General features: G+C 42.9%; 1 protein-coding gene across 3 annotated transcripts; it reads right to left on the reverse strand.

Moving 5' to 3' along the window:
- Window positions 1-3,890: 3,890 nt before the first annotated feature.
- On the reverse strand, window positions 3,891-20,436 carry tppp3 (tubulin polymerization-promoting protein family member 3). 3 transcript variants are annotated; one of them, XM_029768323.1, is made up of 4 exons: window positions 20,313-20,436; window positions 7,643-7,842; window positions 6,894-7,047; window positions 3,891-5,452 (listed from the first exon to the last, which is right to left on the reverse strand). In XM_029768323.1, the coding sequence occupies exons 2-4, from the start codon at window positions 7,828-7,830 to the stop codon at window positions 5,261-5,263; spliced, it is 534 nt and encodes a 177-aa protein (XP_029624183.1). In that variant the 5' UTR covers window positions 7,831-7,842; window positions 20,313-20,436; the 3' UTR covers window positions 3,891-5,260. The 3 variants fall into 3 exon arrangements, with proteins under 3 accessions (XP_029624183.1, XP_029624182.1, XP_029624184.1); XM_029768322.1 differs by having other exon boundaries at window positions 7,643-7,845; window positions 20,313-20,432; XM_029768324.1 differs by lacking the exon at window positions 20,313-20,436 and adding an exon at window positions 10,297-10,454 and having other exon boundaries at window positions 7,643-7,845.
- Between the last annotated feature and the right edge of the window lie 383 nt (window positions 20,437-20,819).

Genomic DNA, 20,819 nt, shown 5'->3' on the forward strand with positions numbered 1-20,819 from the left:
AATGTAACACAGGCTAGTTACCTGTTTATTAGGAGAATACAATGTAACACAGACTAGTTACCTGTTTATTAGAACACAATGTAACACAGACTAGTAACCTGTTTATTAGGAGAATACAATGTAACACAGGCTAGTTACCTGTTTATTAGGAGAACACAATGTAACACAGACTAGTTACCTGTTTATTAGAATACAATGTAACACAGACTAGTTACCTGTTTATTAGGAGACTACAATGTAACACAGACTAGCTACCTGTTTATTAGAACACAATGTAACACAGGCTAGTTACCTGTTTATTAGGAGAACACAATGTAACACAGACTAGTTACCTGTTTATTAGGAGAATACAATATAACACAGACTAGTTACCTGTTTATTAGGGGAATACAATGTAACACAGGCTAGTTACCTGTGTATTAGGAGAATACAATGTAACACAGACTAGTTACCTGTTTATTAGGAGAATACAATGTAACACAGACTAGTTACCTGTTTATTAGGAGAATACAATATAACACAGACTAGTTACCTGTTTATTAAGAGAATACAATGTAACACAGACTAATTACCTGTTTATTAGAACACAATGTAACACAGACTAGTTACCTGTTTTTTAGGGGAATACAATGTAACACAGGCTAGTTACCTGTTTATTAGGAGAATACAATGTAACACAGACTAGTTACCTGTTTATTAGACACAATGTAACAGAGGCTAGTTACCTGTTTATTAGGAGAATACAATGTAACACAGACTAGTTACCTGTTTATTAGACACAATGTAACACAGGCTAGTCACCTGTTTATTAGGAGAACACAATGTAACACAGACTAGTTACCTTTTTATTAGAAGAATACAATGTAACACAGACTAGTTACCTGTTTCTTAGGAGAACTTAATGTAACACAGACTAGTTACCTGTTTATTAGGAGAATACAATGTAACACAGACTAGTTACCTGCTTATTAGAACACAATGTAACACAGGCTAGTTACCTGTTTATTAGAACACAATGTAACACAGACTAGTTATCTGTTTATTAGTAGAATATAATGTAACACAGACTAGTTACCTGATTATTAGAACACAATGTAACACAGGCTAGTTACCTGTTTATTAGGAGAATACAATGTAACACAGACTAGTTACCTGTTTATTAGAACACAATGTAACACAGACTAGTAACCTGTTTATTAGGAGAATACAATGTAACACAGGCTAGTTACCTGTTTATTAGGAGAACACAATGTAACACAGACTAGTTACCTGTTTATTAGAATACAATGTAACACAGACTAGTTACCTGTTTATTAGGAGACTACAATGTAACACAGACTAGCTACCTGTTTATTAGAACACAATGTAACACAGGCTAGTTACCTGTTTATTAGGAGAACACAATGTAACACAGACTAGTTACCTGTTTATTAGGAGAATACAATATAACACAGACTAGTTACCTGTTTATTAGGGGAATACAATGTAACACAGGCTAGTTACCTGTGTATTAGGAGAATACAATGTAACACAGACTAGTTACCTGTTTATTAGGAGAATACAATGTAACACAGACTAGTTACCTGTTTATTAGGAGAATACAATATAACACAGACTAGTTACCTGTTTATTATGGGAATTCAATGTAACACAGGCTAGTTACCTGTTTATTAGGAGAATACAATGTAACACAGACTAGTTACCTGTTTATTAGCAGAATACAATGTAACACAGACTAGTTACCTGTTTATTAGAACACAATGTAACACAGGCTTGTTACCTGTTTATTAGGAGAATATAATGTAACACAGACTAGTTACCTGATTATTAGAACACAATGTAACACAGGCTAGTTACCTGTTTATTAGGAGAATACAATGTAACACAGACTAGTTACCTGTTTATTAGAATACAATGTAACACAGACTAGTTACCTCTTTATTAGGAGAATACAATGTAACACAGACTAGTTACCTGTTTATTAGAACACAATGTAACACAGACTAGTTACCTGTTTATTAGGAGAATACAATGTAACACAGACTAGTTACCTGTTTATTAGACACAATGTAACACAGGCTAGTCACCTGTTTATTAGGAGAACACAATGTAACACAGACTAGTTACCTATTTATTAGGAGAATACAATGTAACACAGACTAGTTACCTGTTTATTAGAATACAATGTAACACAGACTAGTTACCTGTTTATTAGGAGAATACAATGTAACACAGACTAGTTACCTGTTTATTAGACACAATGTAACAGAGGCTAGTTACCTGTTTATTAGGAGAACACAATGTAACACAGACTAGTTACCTGTTTATTAGGAGAATACAATGTAACACAGACTAGTTACCTGTTTCTTAGGAGAACTTAATGTAACACAGACTAGTTACCTGTTTATTAGGAGAATACAATGTAACACAGGCTAGTTACCTGTTTTTTAGGAGAATACAATGTAACACAGGCTAGTTACCTGTTTATTAGGAGAACACAATGTAAGACAGACTAGTTACCTTATTATTAGGGGAATACAATGTAACACAGGCTAGTTACCTGTTTATTAGGAGAATACAATGTAACACAGACTAGTTACCTGTTTATTAGCAGAATACAATGTAACACAGACTAGTTACCTGTTTATTAGGAGAATACAATATAACACAGACTAGTTACCTGTTTATTAAGAGAATACAATGTAACACAGACTAGTTACCTGTTTATTAGAACACAATGTAACACAGGCTTGTTACCTGTTTATTAGGAGAATACAATGTAACACAGACTAGTTACCTGTTTATTAGGAGAACACAATGTAACACAGACTAGTTACCTGTTTATTAGGAGAATATAATGTAACACAGACTAGTTACCTGATTATTAGAACACAATGTAACACAGGCTAGTTACCTGTTTATTAGGAGAATACTATATAATACAGACTAGTTACCTGTTTATTAGAATACAATGTAACACAGACTAGTTACCTGTTTATTAGGAGAATACAATGTAACACAGACTAGTTACCTGTTTATTAGACACAATGTAACAGAGGCTAGTTACCTGTTTATTAGGAGAACACAATGTAACACAGACTAGTTACCTGTTTATTAGGAGAATACAATGTAACACAGGCTAGTTACCTGTTTATTAGGACAACACAATGTAACACAGACTAGTAACCTGTTTATTCGGAGAATACAATGTAACACAGACTAGTTACCTGTTTATTAGGAGAATACAATGTAACACAGGCTAGTTACCTGTTTATTAGGACACAATGTAACACAGGCTAGTTACCTGTTTATTAGGAGAATACAATGTAACACAGACTAGTTACCTGTTTATTAGAACACAATGTAACACAGGCTAGTTACCTGTTTATTAGGAGAACACAATGTAACACAGGCTAGTTACCTGTTTATTAGGAGAATACAATGTAACACAGACTAGTTACCTGTTTATTAGGAGAATACAATGTAACACAGACTAGTTACCTGTTTATTAGAACACAATGTAACACAGGCTAGTTACCTGTTTATTTGGAGAACACAATGTAACACAGACTAGTTACCTGTTTATTAGGAGAATACAATGTAACACAGACTAGTTACCTGTTTATTAGAACACAATGTAACACAGGCTAGTTACCTGTTTATTAGAACATAATGTAACACAGACTAGTTACCTGTTTATTAGAACACAATGTAACACAGACTAGTTACCTGTTTATTAGGAGAATACAATCTTTTTCTAGACATGAGAAAGCCTGTGGCTAAAGGCACATGACATTGGACACTTCCTGGTTTGGTAAATGATGATTCGCTCACTGAGTAATGACGTTTGTTAAATACCACTCAGAATCAGAATAAAAGAAACCACAAACTATAGAGAAACACTTTATTACCACTTTTTATACAACAGTTTCTCCTTCAATGCAGCCGTTGTCCAGTTTCTACAACACTAAAACAAACAAACAAATCAAAACAACCAAAAAAGAGAGAAAAATAAATTGAAACGTTTTGAAAGCAACGAGCGTTAAAGAAACAGTCTCAGAATAAAAAGCTAGCTAGTTCGAAAACAAGTCTTAAAGGCGAAACCCTGAAACTATGAGCTTGAGAGATGTTTTATACTGTAAGAAAGATGAAATATACTGTAAGAAAGATGAAATATACTGTAAGAAAGTGAACTGAATTCAAATCAAAGAGGACGTCCATGGTTTGAAGCCTATGGAACGTGGTACAATGTCAGATTATTTTACCAGTATGGTTTTTTTTTGTCTAATCACGATCTTGACGCTGACGTTTTTACTTTACGGTGGATGTTTCGTAAAAAAAATTCCAGAGCAACTCTTGCATCAGTCTGTCACAGTCCAACTCAACATGTTAAAAACAAAGCAAGGTAAAGAAAGGTATGCTATATCACAGGTCTATGTACAGTCTCAGGGCAGGCCAGGTGTGACAGTGAACAGAGCATTCTGATCTAGTCATCTGTAAACACACATCGTTCATGTATCTCTGTTTAAGGACATCACCTCACACAAGCTCTCTAACTATTACAACATCCTCAGAGTAAAAAGCATGCTCTCTTATCATCCCCAATTACAACACACACACACACACACACCCTCAGAACATATCAAAGATAAGAGAGGAACAGCCTCTGTCGACAGGGCCTGGGGTTAAGCCTGTGGTTAGGGGTCAGAGTTCGGGGTTCAGGGTTTGGTCCCGACTGTAGGGGGGGAGGGGGGGCTAGGGGATATTCTCTATATAGTGCACAACTTTATAGCAGGACCCATAGTGCTCTGGTCAAAGTAGTGGACTATATAGAGTAGGATGTAATTTCGGATACATCCCATGTTGTGGGACTGTTGACCACCTCGCCTGGCCCGGTGGGCTACTGGTCCTGTTGACCACCACGCCTGGCCCTAACCCGGTGGTCTACTGGGCCTGTTGACCACCACGCCTGGCCCGGTGGGCTACTGGGCCTGTTGACCACCACGCCTGGCCCGGTGGGCTACTGGGCCTGTTGACCACCCCGCCTGGCCCGGTGGGCTACTGGGCCTGTTGACCACCCCGCCTGGCCCGGTGGGCTACTGGGCCTGTTGACCACCACGCCTGGCCCTAACCCGGTGGTCTACTGGGCCTGTTGACCACCACGCCTGGCCCTAACCCGGTGGTCTACTGGGCCTGTTGACCACCATGCCTGGCCCGGTGGGCTACTTAGCCTGTTGACCACCACGCCTGGCCCGGTGGGCTACTTAGCCTTGGTTTTCTCCTCGTAGGTTCCGGCGTTCTTGTAGGAGCCAACGTACCCCGTTTTCTCCACCAGCTCCTCCCGCCCGCCTTTACCCCTCCCCTTCCCGCTCTCGTCAAAGCGCTCTTTGTGGGAGCCTGTGTACTTGGTGGTGTCCGTCAGTCTGTCCACTGCGGCTGTCTTCGCCATTTTCTGTGGGGGAGGGGGAGACGGGGGGGGGGGCGGACAGTAACAGAAACCATGTTGTCATGTTGGTGTGTTAAACCAATACAGTTCTGTTTTAATGGTAAACTGCTACTGTAGGTTCTCTTGACAAACTGAGGACGTTCCCGCTGCCCTCCATCATTGGGATTACAACAGGTCTAAAGGTCCCTAGAATCTGAATGTTGTACACAGGAGGAAACAGCTGGAGATGGATAGGTAGAACCGCTCCCTAAAAAGGGATTACTTTAACTCAATATTAATTTCTTAAGTCAAAAACCAACAATCGCTCTTAGATAAAGAGGTTGAACTCAGGTTCAATTCACAGCATGAGAACAGCCAGCCAGTGTTAACAGATAATGGTGTTGGAGACAGACACACACACACACACACAGACACACACACACACACAGACACACACACACACACCTCACCGATGAAGCCAGTCTCTTATAATGGCTATGATGTCATGAAAGTGAGTTGGTTCAGAGCGAGCCAGAGCACTGAGACGGTTTGGATAGGAGAGCTGAGTACATTAACTCAGGCACGTCTAAACAACCTCCTTGACTTCAGAATTGTGTGATAAACACACCGTACTGTTACTTTCCTCCTCCACAACTGTGCTATCTACCCTCAAGTGACAGTAGACTACTTTGCCAGGCCTTACCCCATATTCATTTATGTACATAATCTCACCACACACTTGAAGATGTGTTCCAGAACAAGACAGTGTTTATTTAGCCTGCTAACATGTCAATAATGAAAGTTGATTAGTTGTAGTCGTATAGAAGTAGTAGTAGTAGTGTATTTGTAGTAGTAGTAGTGTAGTAGTAGTATAGTAGTAGTAGTAGTAGTAGTGTAGTAGTATATTATTATTATTATTATTAGTAGTAGTAGTAGTATATTAGTAGTAGTAGTAGTAGTGTATTTGTAGTAGTATATTAGTGGTAGTAGTGTATTTGTAGTAGTATATTAGTGGTAGTAGTAGTGTAGTAGTAGTAGTGTATTTGTAGTAGTATATTAGTAATAGTAGTAGTGTAGTAGTAGTAGTGTATTTGTAGTAGTATATTAGTAGTAGTAGTAGTAGTAGTAGTGTAGTAGTAGTAGTGTATTTGTAGTAGTAGTAGTAGTAGTAGTAGTAGTAGTGTAGTAGTAGTAGTGTATTTGTAGTAGTATATTAGTAGTAGTAGTAGTAGTGTATTTGTAGTAGTAGTAGTAGTAGTAGTAGTAGTAGTATAGTAGTAGTAGTAGTAGTAGTAATAGTAGTATATTAGTAGTAGTAGTAGTAGTAGTAGTAGTATATCTATCATACCGTGACTCCTACATTGGTGGGCTCATTACTCTCAATCAGCTTGTAGACAGAGAGCAGTATATCTGTAGTGTAGTAGTAGTAGTAGTAGTAGTAGTAGTAGCAGTAGTGTATCTGTTGTACCGTGACTCCTACGTTGGTGGGCTCCTTGCCCTCTATCAGCTTGTAGACAGACGTTAGGGCCTCCTCTTTGCTCTGACCTTTAAACCTCTTAGGGGCCAGCTCCTCCAGGGCTCTCTGGAATTCCTCGTAGGTGATCACCCGGGACGTCTTTGCTCTGCAACAGCAGAAAACAACAGTCGTTCCACAACACTGTTCTGAAATGGATTTAAACTCTTTAACTGTCAGAAAACAACAGTCGTTCCACAACACTGTTCTGAAGTGGATTTAAACTCTTTAACTGTCAGAAAACAACAGTCGTTCCACAACACTGTTCTGAAGTGGATTTAAACTCTTTAACTGTCAGAAAACAACAGTCGTTCCACAACACTGTTCTGAAGTGGATTTACTCAGGTATTATCAGTACTAGTATAAGTATTATGTAATAATAATGGGCCAATTGCAACTAACATTGGCCACTATATTATCGCCAGCTGATCTCTCTTAAACCATGAACAAGTTCATTTTAATATGGCCCAGTGCCCCCGGGTGGGTGGAGATTACCCTTAAGGACCAATGGAATGGTCTAAAAATGCGCAAACTCCGCCAAACCCGGGGCACTGGGCCATACAAAACAAACTCGCCCATGATTTAAGAGAGATCATTTGGGGATAATCTAGTGGCCAGTGATGTTTGAAATTGGCCCATAAATAATAATAATAATAATGTATTAGATTGTTATTATGTTGTAGTTGGTTGTTGTTGAAACTCACTTGACTTTAGTGAAGACGATATCCACGTCAGTGCCGGTGACATTCTTCCCGTCGATGATCTTGCAGTCCTTACACAGTTTAGCCCAGTTCTTCCCGTTCATCTCCTTCCCTGTAGCCTTGGTGTCTCCGTGGATCGCAAACTTCTTAAAAGAGCTCATCAGCTGTTCCAGGTCCGTGCTCGCTGCCATCTTGAAGAATATCTACTAAATAAGACAACATGGGTCTTAGTCAATATAAATATGTAAGCACTTTTGTCTGACACTAAAGCATGTTTATAAAAAATTAAAAAAAGAAGCAGGTGCATTTAAAGCTGCCTAATTACAAAACAGGACAAGACTCAAGCTGTGTTTGAATACCCATACTAACATACTGTATACTACATACTTAATGAGTATATACTATATACTATTAGTTCATTTTAGTATACTGTATACTACATACTTAATGAGTATATACTATATACTATTAGTTCATTTTAGTATACTGTATACTACATACTTAATGAGTATATACTATTTACTATTCGTTCATTTTAGTATACTGTATACTACATACTTAATGAGTATATACTATATACTATTAGTTCATTTTAGAATACTGTATACTACATACTTAATGAGTATATACTATATACTATTAGTTCATTTTAGTATACTGTATACTACATACTTAATGAGTAAAATACTATATACTATTAGTTCATTTTAGTATACTGTAAACGAAGACTATCGTTCCAGTTGAAAGTACTTTAAAAACAAAAACAATCCTAGAGCTTCTCCCGTCCACCGGAAGTTGATGCTGTTGCTATGCAACGTCTTGCTAGCTAGTTAGCATAACAAAATCACCAGCTAGACGTTTTACGATGTCAGGGTGTGTTCGTAAATTAATTAATGGAGTGCCAGAGTACTTCATTCCGGGCCTTCCCGTTGTCAGATTGTCAGTTCGTATATCTCGGAGCGTTCAGAGCTATACATATATATATCTGGACGCTCTGGTCGAGGAGTAGGGTTGATCCGAGCGTTCAACGGCAGTCAAGCACCCAAGCTAACTGGCTAACGTTGGCTAGCTACTTAAAAAATATATATATATGTGTATATATATATATATATATATATATATATATTAAATTTGACACCTTTTATTGATAGTGGAAAACAGTAATCTTGCAGGATAAAAATGTAGTCTGAAATGATGGACGTCTCCCACCGCACGTCTTGATATCGGTCACACTGGTGGTTGTAGTTGTGAATGGCCTGGCTAGCTGCTTCCAGACAGCTCACGGTGACCATTATACTCTCTCTCCCTAGCAGAGCTGGTCAGGCTGTTTCCATATTATCCTGACACTTGGTGACTGGAACTCTGTTCCTGGCAACAATTTCATTTATCTTTTTTTTTTTTTTTGCGCCAACGTTTACTGACACCGGTCAAAGCTTATTGAAACTCACAACGACTATACCACTTAACTAAGAATGATGTGAATAATCAAGTCAATAAACGTTGGGTAATTAGATAGCAGATCGTTAATATACTGCCTGGCTAGTTAGATGTATTAGTCGCCAACTAACGTTAGGTAACTAGCTAACATACTGCTGTAACTCTATGCAGTTCTTAAGGACAGCGTTGTCACGGTTGTCGTAAGGATTTGACGAAAACGCAGCGGGAATATGTATACTCATCTTCTTTTTATTTTGAAGAAGGAGAAACAAATAAATACGTATACAAAAAAAATAACAAAACGAAACAGTCCTGTCAGGTGCAACAAACACTAAACAAGGAACAACTACCCACAAAACCCCATAGAAAAACACCCCTCTTAAATAGGACCTTCAATTAGAAGCAACAAGGAGCAGCTGCTTCCAATTGAAGGTCAACCCCATTAACTAAACATAGAAAATAGAAAGACTAGAACGAACATAGAAATATACTAACATAGAACATTAACCACAACCCCGAAACACATAAAACAAACACCCCTCTTACATAAGAACATAGCCCAACAAACCCCGAAACACTCTAAACAAATACCCCCTGCCACGTCCTGACCAAACTACAATAACAAATAACCCCTTATACTGGTCAGGACGTGACAAGCGTAGATAATACGTTGTCAGCCAACATAGTGTGTAACAAAACTTATTTGAAAAGTTATTACTTTATTACATTGCTCAAATAAAATAAAAAAAACATTTGTCATAATTAGTTGAAGCAATGAATTTGTATCCGCTTTCCCCAGACTGTATATTTCCCCCCCCCCATTTTCTCAAATCTGAAAACGTAGTGAAGCCACACACATTTTCTGAAGAATTACATTATGGGTCCTAAAAGCACGGATATAGTGTACACTGCATGTATACTTCGTATTTTGGCGAATTTAGTACGACATCCGGGAACTTTTGGCATACTAACTACTAACTAACATACTATGACCAATGAGCATACTATATACTCAATTCACCTCACAAATATTACGGTTAGTGGGGTTAGTATGAGTTTTCTAACAGCTTAAGACTTTCTATAATGGATGTTCCATAGTGTAGTATTTCTTTGAATGGCATATGACATGTATACTTGATCCCATGGTAGATACCTTGTCAACGACTAAAGAACGTGTCAAAGTTAACTTGACTGATTTGTTGTGTTAGTTTTGTACCTACTAATAACGTCTGTCTCTGCTCCAGATGACCCTCGGGACTTTAACATGAATATCACATCTCCTCTAACACGACTCGACTTGACCTCTCAGTCCTTCCCTTCAGGGATCTGGGTTCACACAATCTGTTGAAACGATTCCTTTTTTTTTTTAAAGAGAGCAGGATAGGAGAGGAGTGAGGAAGAGGAGGAGGAGAAGGAGGCAGAGAAGCGAGGAGAGGAGAGAGGAGGAGGAGAAGAGCGGAGAGGAGAGAGGAGGGAAGAGGAGGAGGAGAAGGAGGAGAGAAGAGAGGAGAGGAGGAGGAGAGAAGAGAGGAGAGGAGGGAAGAGGAGAAGGAGGAGAGAAGAGAGGAGAGGAGGAGAGAAGAGAGGAGAGGAGGGAAGAGGAGGAGAAGGAGGAGGAGAGAAGGGACTGGAGGAGAGGTCAAGGAGAGGAGAGAACATCATGTGTCTAACAGAACCCACCCAGGAGAGAACATCATGTGTTTCCAGAACCCATCTGCAGCTCTTCACAGTCCTAGAACTCCAGTCTTGATGGTTCACATCTTAAACACAGCTAATGAATAAGAACCCGTGTTCTGCTAGCTAGCTAGCCGTGGCTAACGTTAATAACCAAGGTAACCACGGGTTGTTTTCCCACAACGTTCTATTTAAGGCAGATCCCATGTCCACAGCCTTACTGGGGCCCAATAGGATGATGGGAGGCCTCCTCTCTCTCTGGGGACAGAAGGACAGCTCTCTCTATCTCTCTTTCTGGGGACAGAAGGACAGTTTCTCTCTCTCTCTCTCTCTCTGGGGACAGAAGGACAGCTCTCTATCTCTCTCTCTGTCTCTCTCTTAGGACAGAAGGACAGCTCTCTCTATCTCTTTCTCTGTCTCTCTCTGAGGACAGAAGGACAGCTCTCTATCTCTCTCTCTGTCTCTCTCTCTGAGGACAGAAGGACAGCTCTCTATCTCTATCTCTCTGTGGGACAGAAGGACAGCTCTCTCTATCTCTCTCAGGACAGAAGGACAGTTCTCTCTCTCTCTCTCTCTGGGGACAGAAGGACAGTTCTCTCTCTCTCTCACTTTCTCTGGGGACAGAAGGACAGTTTTCGCTATCTCTCTCTCTCTCTGGGGACAGAAGGACAGTTCTCGCTATCTCTCTCTCTCTCTCTCTCTACAGTACAGGAGAGATCCCAGTTCCACAACCTGAATCTGACCCAATAGTTTCCTGGTATTTTCTCTTTACCAGATTACAATGGGTTGTGTATGATAGAAACCTATCTAGGAAGACAGAAAGAGGAAGGAGAGGAACAGAGACCAGGAAGGAGAGGAACAGAGACCAGGAAGGAAAGGAACAGAGACCAGGAAGGAAAGGAACAGAGACCAGTAAAGAGGAAGGAGAGGGACAGAGACCAGTAAAGCGTACTGGGACGTAGCCATTGGGGGTGTGAGACATGACCTCATGCTGGAGATTACACAGTACTGATGCAGTCCCTAACACACAGGTAGTCATGGTTACTGTCCCCTCATGCCTTCTCATTCCACATCACATAGAGAGTCCTTTTGGATGTTGCTACAACATTGTAGTAGATAATAGTTTGGTTGTTGCTGCAACGTGTGGGTGGGTGGGTCTTGGATGGGTGTGGGTGGGTGGGATGTGGGGGTGGGTGGGTGGGTGGGATGTGGGTGTGTAATAACTTATAGCTGTGGTAGAAAGCAGCTGTAGCAGCAGTAGTACTGTAGTTGTTATGACATTGAGTAATGAAAACACCAGTCATGGCTCTGTAGTGCTCTGTAGTGCTCTGTAGTGCTCTGTAGTGCTCTGTAGTTCTCTGTAGTGCTCTGTAGTGCTCTGTAGTGCTCTGTAGTGTTCTATAGTTCTCTGTAGTTCTCTGTAGTGCTTTGTAGTTCTTTATAGTTCTCTGTAGTTATGTAGTGCTCTGTAGTGCTCTATAGTTCTCTGTAGTGCTCTGTAGTGCTCTGTAGTCCTCTGTAGTCCTCTGTAGTTCTCTGTAGTGCTCTGTAGTTATGTAGTGCTCTGTAGTGTTCTGTAGTTCTCTGTAGTGCTCTATTGTGCTCTGTAGTGCTCTATAGTGCTCTGTAGTGCCCTGTAGTTATGTAGTGTTCTATAGTGCTCTGTAGTGCGCTATAGTTCTCTATAGTGCTCTATAGTGCTCTATAGTGCTCTATAGTGCTCTATAGCTCTCTATAGTTCTCTGTAGTGCTCTGTAGTTATGTAGTGCTCTATAGTGCTCTATAGTGCTCTATAGTTCTCTGTAGTGCTCTATAGTTCCCTGTAGGGCTATGTAGTTCTCTGTAGTGCTTTATAGTTCTCTGTAGTTATGTAATGCTCTATAGTTCTCTATAGTTCTCTGTAGTGCTCTGTAGTTATGTAGTGCTCTATAGTGCTCTATAGTGCTCTATAGTTCTCTGTAGTGCTCTATAGTTCTCTGTAGTGCTCTGTAGTTCTCTGTAGTGCTTTATAGTTCTCTGTAGTGCTCTATAGTTCTCTGTAGTGCTTTGTAGTGCTCTATAGTGCTCTGTAGTTATGTAGTGCTCTGTAGTGCTCTGTAGTTCTCTGTAGTGCTCTGTAGTGCTCTATAGTTCTCTTTAGTTATGTAGTGCTCTGTAGTGCTCTGTAGTGCTCTATAGTGCTCTGTAGTGCACTATAGTTATTTATAATTCTCTGTAGTTATGTAGTGCTCTGTAGTGCTCTATAGTGCTCTATAGTTCTCTGTAGTGTTCTATAGTGCTTTATAGTTCTCTGTAGTGTGCTATAGTGCTTTATAGTTCTCTGTAGTTATGTAGTGTTCTGTAGTGCTCTGTAGTGCTCTATAGTGCTCTGTAGTGCTCTATAGTGTTTTGTAGTGCTCTATAGTGCTCTATAGTTCTCTGTAGTGCTCTGTAGTTATGTAGTGCTCTGTAGTGCTCTGTAGTTATGTAGTGCTCTGTAGTTATGTAGTGCTCTGTAGTTATGTAGTGCTCTGTAGTGTTCTATAGTGCTCTGTAGTTCTCTGTAGTTATGTAGTTCTCTGTAGTGCTCTGTCAGTTGTTATGGGACTAGTGAAGTTGATATTTCATAGTAGATGTGATTTAGAGTGAACAGAGTCTTGTCTGTGGAACAGCCAGTCAGCAGGGACTAGAAGAGGAGGTGTTGCTGAAACAGTGGGTGGGCTTGGATAGAAGTCAGCTTCTCTCTATACCAGCTGCTTCCACTCTAGAAAACTTCCTCAATGAGGCCGTTCGTTTAGCAGCAATCACAAAACATAGAGATCAAATCACATATTACAAACTACAGGATCAAGCTAGCAAAGGATAGCAAGCAAGTAGGATGGTAAAGTGCAGTGTAATTTCCTAATAAAACATGTCGGGAATAAGGCTTCATGTAAAGTACCTGTGCTTTACCAGACGGCTGTAATCCAGAGGGATTTACAGGAGCAATTAGAGTTAAGTGCCTTGCTTATGGGCACATTGACCGATTTATTCACCTAGTCGGCTTAGGGATTTGAACCAGTGACCTTTCGGTTACTTGCCCAACGGTCTTAACCGCTAGGCTACCTACCGACGTGTGTGTGTGTGTGTGTGTGTGTGTGTGTGTGTGTGTGTGTGTGTGTGTGTGTGTGTGTGTGTGTGTGTGTGTGTGTGTGTGTGTGTGTGTGTGTGTGTGTGTGTGTGTGTGTGTGTGTGTGTGTGTGTGTGTGTGTGTGTGTGTGTGTGTGTGTGTGTGTGTGTGTGTGTGTGTGTGTGTGTGTGTGTGAGAGAGAGAGTTAGAGAGAGAGATATTGCAGACATGACTCTTAGTTTGCGCTGCCTAGCAATAATAATAGTGTGTGTAATGAACTGTTCTTGTGTAGGAGGTGCTGTGTGGGGGGGGGGTGGGGTGAAGCACAGTCCAGGGACAGACAGACAGACAGACAGACAGACAGACAGACAGACAGACAGACAGACAGAGCATTGCATCCTACAGCCAGAGAGTAGAAAGAGCATATTGAGAGAGAGAGAGATGGTATGTCCCAAATGGCACCCTATTATTCCCTGTTCTGTATAGTGCACTACCATAGGCTCCTGGTCAAAAATTTGTGCACTATAAAGGTAATAGGGAACCAGTTGGGACGTAGAACCCAGATTCCACCCTTGCTCTTCCGTCTAGCACAGAGGACAAGTTCCCAGTGATCCTACCATTTAGAGAACCTCTCCATGGTGAAGAACCAGCTGATCGGTTAGACTCAGTCCCTATGGAGCACTAGAGACACAAGGACTGCATCACTCCAGGTACTGTAGGCTGCAATGCATCACAAGGTTTTAGGTGGTGAATTTGCCATTTCATTCAAATCCCATTCAATTGGGGCGGCAGGTAACCTAGTGGTTAGAGCCTAGTGGTTAGAGCGTTGGGCCAGTAACCAGCAGGTAGCCTAGTGGTTAGAGCGTTGGGCCAGTAACCATTAGGTAGCCTAGTGGTTAGAGCGTTGGGCCAGTAACCAGCAGGTAGCCTAGTGGTTAGAGCGTTGGGCCAGTAACCAGCAGGTAGCCTAGTGGTTAGAGCGTTGGGCCAGTAACCAGCAGGTAACCTAGTGGTTAGAGCATTGGGCCAGTAACCAGCAGGTAGTCTAGTGGTTAGAGTGCTGGGCCAGTAACCAGCAGGTAGTCTAGTGGTTAGAGCGTTGGGCCAGTAACCAGCAGGTAGCCTAGTGGTTAGAGCGTTGGGCCAGTAACCAGCAGGTAGCCTAGTGGTTAGAGCGTTGGGCCAGTAACCAGCAGGTAACCTAGTGGTTAGAGCATTGGGCCAGTAACCAGCAGGTAGTCTAGTGGTTAGAGCGCTGGGCCAGTAACCAGCAGGTAGTCTAGTGGTTAGAGCGTTGGGCCAGTAACCAGCAGGTAGCCTAGTGGTTAGAGCGTTGGGCCAGTAACCAGCAGGTAGTCTAGTGGTTAGAGTGTTGGGCCAGTAACCAGCAGGTAGCCTAGTGGTTAGAGCGTTGGGCCAGTAACCAGCAGGTAGTCTAGTGGTTAGAGCGTTGGGCCAGTAACCAGCAGGTAGCCTAGTGGTTAGAGCGTTGGGCCAGTAACCAGCAGGTAGTCTAGTGGTTAGAGCGTTGGGCCAGTAACCAGCAGGTAGCCTAGTGGTTAGAGCGTTGGGCCAGTAACCAGCAGGTAGCCTAGTGGTTAGAGCGTTGGGCCAGTTACCAGCAGGTAGCCTAGTGGTTAGAGCGTTGGGCCAGTAACCAGCAGGTAGTCTAGTGGTTAGAGCGTTGGGCCAGTAACCAGCAGGTAGCCTAGTGGTTAGAGCGTTGGGCCAGTAACCAGCAGGTAGCCTAGTGGTTAGAGTGTTGGGCCAGTATTGGTTGCTGGATCGAATCCCTGAGCTGACAAGGTAAAAAAATCTGTCGTTCTGCCCCAGAACAAGGCAGTTAACCCACTGTTCCCTGGTAGGCCGTCATTGAAGATAAGAATGTATTCTTAACTGACTTTCCTAGTTAAATAAAGGTTAATTAAATAAACAATTCTATGATGAACTGAATTAGCTGCATGGTTCTGTAAACTCTCTAGACTCTTCATTCCATCCACATGGTAATGAACTGAAATGGCAGTATTTCTCTGCTACTAATGTAAAGTACATGGTAATGATCTGAAATGGCAGTATTTCTCTGCTACTAATGTAAAGTACATGGTAATGCACTGAAATGGCAGTATTTCTCTGCTACTAATGTAAAGTACATGGTAGTGTTGTACATACAATACATGACCAAAAGTGTGTGGACATCTGCTCGTCAATCACCTCATTCCAAAATCATGGGCATTAATATGGAGTTGATCCCCTCTTTGCTGCTATAACAGTCCTCCACTCATCTGGGAAGTCTTTCCACTAGATGTTGGAACATTGCTGAGGGGACTTTCTTCCATTCAGCTACAAGAGAATTAGTGAGGTCGGATACTGATGTTGGGCGATTAGGCCTGCCTCACAGTCGGAGTTCCAAAAATCATCCCAAAGGTGTTCAACGGGGTTGAGATCAGGGCTCTGTGCAGGCCAGTCAAGTTCTTCCACACCAATCTCGACAAACCACTTCTGTATGGACCTCGCTTTGTGCACGGGGGCATTGTCATGCTGAAACAGGAAAGGGCCTTCACCAAACTGTTGCCACAAAGTTGGAAGCACAGAATGGTCTAGAATGTCATTTTATGCTGTAGGGTTAAGATTTACCCTCACTGGAACTAAGGGGCCTGAACCATGAAAAACAGAACCAGACCATTATTCCTCCTCCACCAAACTTTACAGTTGGCACTATGCAGAGGGGCAGGTAGCGTTCTCCTGGCATCTTCCAAACCCAGATTAGTCCGTCGGACTGCCAGATGGTGAAGCATGATTCATCACTACAGAGAATGCGTTTCCACTGCTCCAGAGTCCAATGGCAGTGAGCTTTACACCCCTCCAGCCGACGCTTGGCGTTGCGCATGGTAATCTTAGGCTTGTGAAAACCCATTTCATGAGGTTCCCGATGAACAGTTATTGTGCTGACGTTTGCTTCCAGAGGCAGTTTGGAACTCGGTCGTGAGTGTTGTAACTGCGCTATGCACTTCAGCACTCGCCGATCCCGTTCTGTGAGCTTCTGTGGCCTACCACTTCGCGGCTGAGCCGTTGTTGCTCCTAGACATTTCCACTTCACAATAACAGCACTTACAGTGCGGAGCGGGGCAGCTCTAGCAGGGCAGAAACTTGATGAACTGACTTGTCTATGGAGACTGCATGGGCTGTGTGCTTGATTTTATACACCTGTCAGCAACGGGTGCGGCTGAAATAGCCGAATCCACTAATTTGAAGGGGTGTCCACATACTTTCAGTGTACAGTACATGTCATAGCAAGTTTACATCTATATCTGTGGTGCAGTCTGGTCACACACACACACACACACACACACACACACACACACACACACGCACGCACGCACACACACGCAGACACCCACACGCACACACACACGCAGACACCCACACGCAGACATACACACAAATCTACATGCTGTATCATAGATCATCTCCCGATAGGTGATACTGTATCTCTGTTCACAGTGCTTTATCTTCTGTTAGCTTATCAATTTGTTGTTGTCATTGATATCTTATATTGTACAGTGTGTAGAGTATGAGAAAGTATCTCTGTACTTGACCCCTACCTACATGTACATATTACCTCAATTACCTCTACCACGTACCCCTGGACATTGACTCAGTACCGGTACCCCCTGTATATAGCCTCCACATTGACTCTGTACCAGTACCCCCTGTATATAGCCTCCACATTGACTCTGTACCGGTACCCCCTGTATATAGCCTCCACATTGACTCTGTACCGTAACACCCTGTATATAGCCTCCACATTGACTCTGTACCGGTACCCCCCTGTATATAGCCTCCACATTGACTCTGTACCAGTACCCCCCTGTATATAGCCTCCACATTGATTCTGTACCGTAACACCCTGTATATAACCTCCACATTGACTCTGTACCGGTACCCCCTGTATATAGCCTCCACATTGACTCTGTACCGGTACCCCCCGTATATAGCCTCCACATTGACTCTGTACCGGTACCACCTGTATATAGCCTCCACATTGACTCTGTACCGTAACACCCTGTATATAGCCTCCACATTGACTCTGTACCGGTACCACCTGTATATAGCCTCCACATTGACTCTGTACCGGTACACCCTGTATATAGCCTCCACATTGACTCTGTACCGGTACCACCTGTATATAGCCTCCACATTGACTCTGTACCGGTACCACCTGTATATAGCCTCCACATTGACTCTGTACCGTAACACCCTGTATATAGCCTCCACATTGACTCTGTACCGGTACCCCCTGTATATAGCCTCCACATTGACTCTGTACCAGTACCCCCCTGTATATAGCCTCCACATTGACTCTGTACCGTAACACCCTGTATATAGCCTCCACATTGACTCTGTACCGGTACCCCCTGTATATAGCCTCCACATTGACTCTGTACCGGTACCCCCTGTATATAGCCTCCACATTGACTCTGTACCGTAACACCCTGTATATAGCCTCCACATTGACTCTGTACCGTAACACCCTGTATATAGCCTCCACATTGACTCTGTACCGTAACACCCTGTATATAGCCTCCACATTGAGTCTGTACCGGTACCCCCTGTATATAGCCTCCACATTGACTGTGTACCAGTACCCCCCTGTATATAGCCTCCACATTGACTCTGTACCGGTACCCCTGTATATAGCCTCCACATTGACTCTGTACCGGTACCCCCCTGTATATAGCCTCCACATTGACTCTGTACCGTAACACCCTGTATATAGCCTCCACATTGACTCTGTACCGTAACACCCTGTATATAGCCTCCACATTGACTCTGTACCGGTACCCCCTGTATATAGCCTCCACATTGACTCTGTACCGTAACACCCTGTATATAGCCTCCACATTGACTCTGTACCGTAACACCCTGTATATAGCCTCCACATTGACTCTGTACCGTAACACCCTGTATATAGCCTCCACATTGACTCTGTACCGGTACCCCCCTGTATATAGCCTCGTTATTGTTATTTTACCACATTTTTCTTACTTACTTTTTAAAACTCTGCGTTGTTGGTTAAGTTCTCGTAAGTAAGCATTTCACTGTAAGGTCTACACCAGTTGTATTATTCGGCGCATGTGACAAAATTTAATTTGATTTGGATAGCAAAATATTCTGATTATGACGCAGATAATAATTGTATTTAACTGAACATTTTATCCACAGCATATTACTGGGAATGTTCTAAATGGGGTTCGCTTGACTTGAGCAAAATTGTCCAAAGTATAATTCTCTAATCTGTTTCTATAAACGGCAACCTTTTTTTTCTTCTTTTTTCTAAACTTACAGTATATCGTCAAGATCTTTTCCCTCAACTCTTGACTGAAATATTTGCCCAGAGAGGAAAGAACAGTGAGGTAATATTACCTGGTGTATATTATGCTAGGAGAGAGGGTAGCCGTGACTAATATACACACACGGGTGTGTTGTTATTCACACAGCCAGACACAAGTATTCACTAACCATTCAGGAACCAGTGTACAAACCTAGAATCACCTCAATTACAGTTACAATCCATCCCACCCCCAAAAAACCCAGCACTAATACATTACAAATACAAAATCAGCAGGCCAGAAATGAAACGATGTTTGATATTTTAATGATATCAATCGCTTCTCTATTTGTTATGTCAATATTAAATGTGTCACACCAAAGCAATGCCATAGGAACATAACATAGTATCATAGCAACACAACAAGCCTCTTCTCAGATCGCTAAGTCACAGATGAAGAAGGATTGTAACAGGAACAGCATTGTTGAGCAGTAAAAAAAACCCAGCTCTGTTGATGAAACAGTGTTAATGTTACACACACACACACACACACACACACACTCAGAGAGAGGTAATCTACAGCCTACAGTACAGTTACCCAGTTACCCAGCAGTAGCAGTAGCAGAGCCCCCAGATCTCCCAGAGCCCCCAGATCTCCCAGAGCCCCCAGATCTCCCAGAGCCCCCCAGATCTCCCAGAGCCCCCCAGATCTCCCAGAGCCCCCAGATCTCCCAGAGCCCCCAGATCTCCCAGAGCCCCCAGATCTCCCAGAGCCCCCAGATCTCCCAGAGCCCCCAGATCTCCCAGAGCCCCCCGGATCTCCCAGATCCCCCCGGATCTCCCAGAGCCCCCAGATCTCCCAGAGCCCCCAGATCTCCCAGAGCCCCCAGATCTCCCAGAGCCCCCAGATCTCCCAGAGCCCCCCAGATCTCCCAGAGCCCCCAGATCTCCCAGAGCCCCCAGATCTCCCAGAGCCCCCAGATCTCCCAGAGCCCCCCAGATCTCCCAGAGCCCCCCAGATCTCCCAGAGCCCCCAGATCTCCCAGAGCCCCCAGATCTTTCAGATCTCCCAGAGCCCCCAGATCTTTCAGAGCCCCCAGATCTCCCAGAGCTAGAAAGCAACACTAAACTGCAGCAGCTCTTACCTCTTGCTAATGTCAAGTCCCTTCTGCCTCTGTCTCTGTCCTGCACTGCCTCTCCTTGCCTCACCTCAAACGCCAACCCATACACTCAAATGAGCTTTAAAGGCTGCTGAGCATTTGTTATCATCTGTTTATCCCTGTCTCCATAGAGACATCCTGTTCAACATCAAGGGAGGGCAATAAAAGAGAGAGAGAGAGAGAAAGAGAGAAAGAGAAACTAAGGGAGGGAGAGAGAGGAAGAGGGAGTGACCACAGTCCTTTAGAGGGGCTGGGGTTGGGTGAGGAGAGGCTGGGGTAGGTTGAGGAGAGACTGGGGTAGGCTGAGGAGAGACTGGGGTAGGCTGAGGAGAGACTGGGGTAGGCTGAGGAGAGACTGGGGTAGGCTGGGGTAGGCTGAGGAGAGACTGGGGTAGGCTGAGGAGAGACTGGGGTAGGCTGGGGTAGGCTGAGGAGAGACTGGGGTAGGCTGAGGAGAGACTGGGGTAGGCTGGGGTAGGCTGAGGAGAGACT

Source organism: Salmo trutta, chromosome 12 (assembly GCF_901001165.1).
Source record: "Salmo trutta chromosome 12, fSalTru1.1, whole genome shotgun sequence".
Taxonomy (NCBI): domain Eukaryota; kingdom Metazoa; phylum Chordata; class Actinopteri; order Salmoniformes; family Salmonidae; genus Salmo; species Salmo trutta.

Bases quoted from the DNA above. Each gene is read 5' to 3' on its own strand.
- tppp3 (XM_029768323.1), bottom strand. From the start codon at position 7,830: ATGGCAGCGAGCACGGACCTGGAACAGCTGATGAGCTCTTTTAAGAAG. The intron at 7,048-7,642 runs GTGAGTTTCAAC...CTGCTGTTGCAG, and splicing joins ATCGTCTTCACTAAAGTCAA to AGCAAAGACGTCCCGGGTGA. The intron at 5,453-6,893 runs GTACAACAGATA...CCTCCCCCACAG, and splicing joins CCACCAACGTAGGAGTCACG to AAAATGGCGAAGACAGCCGC.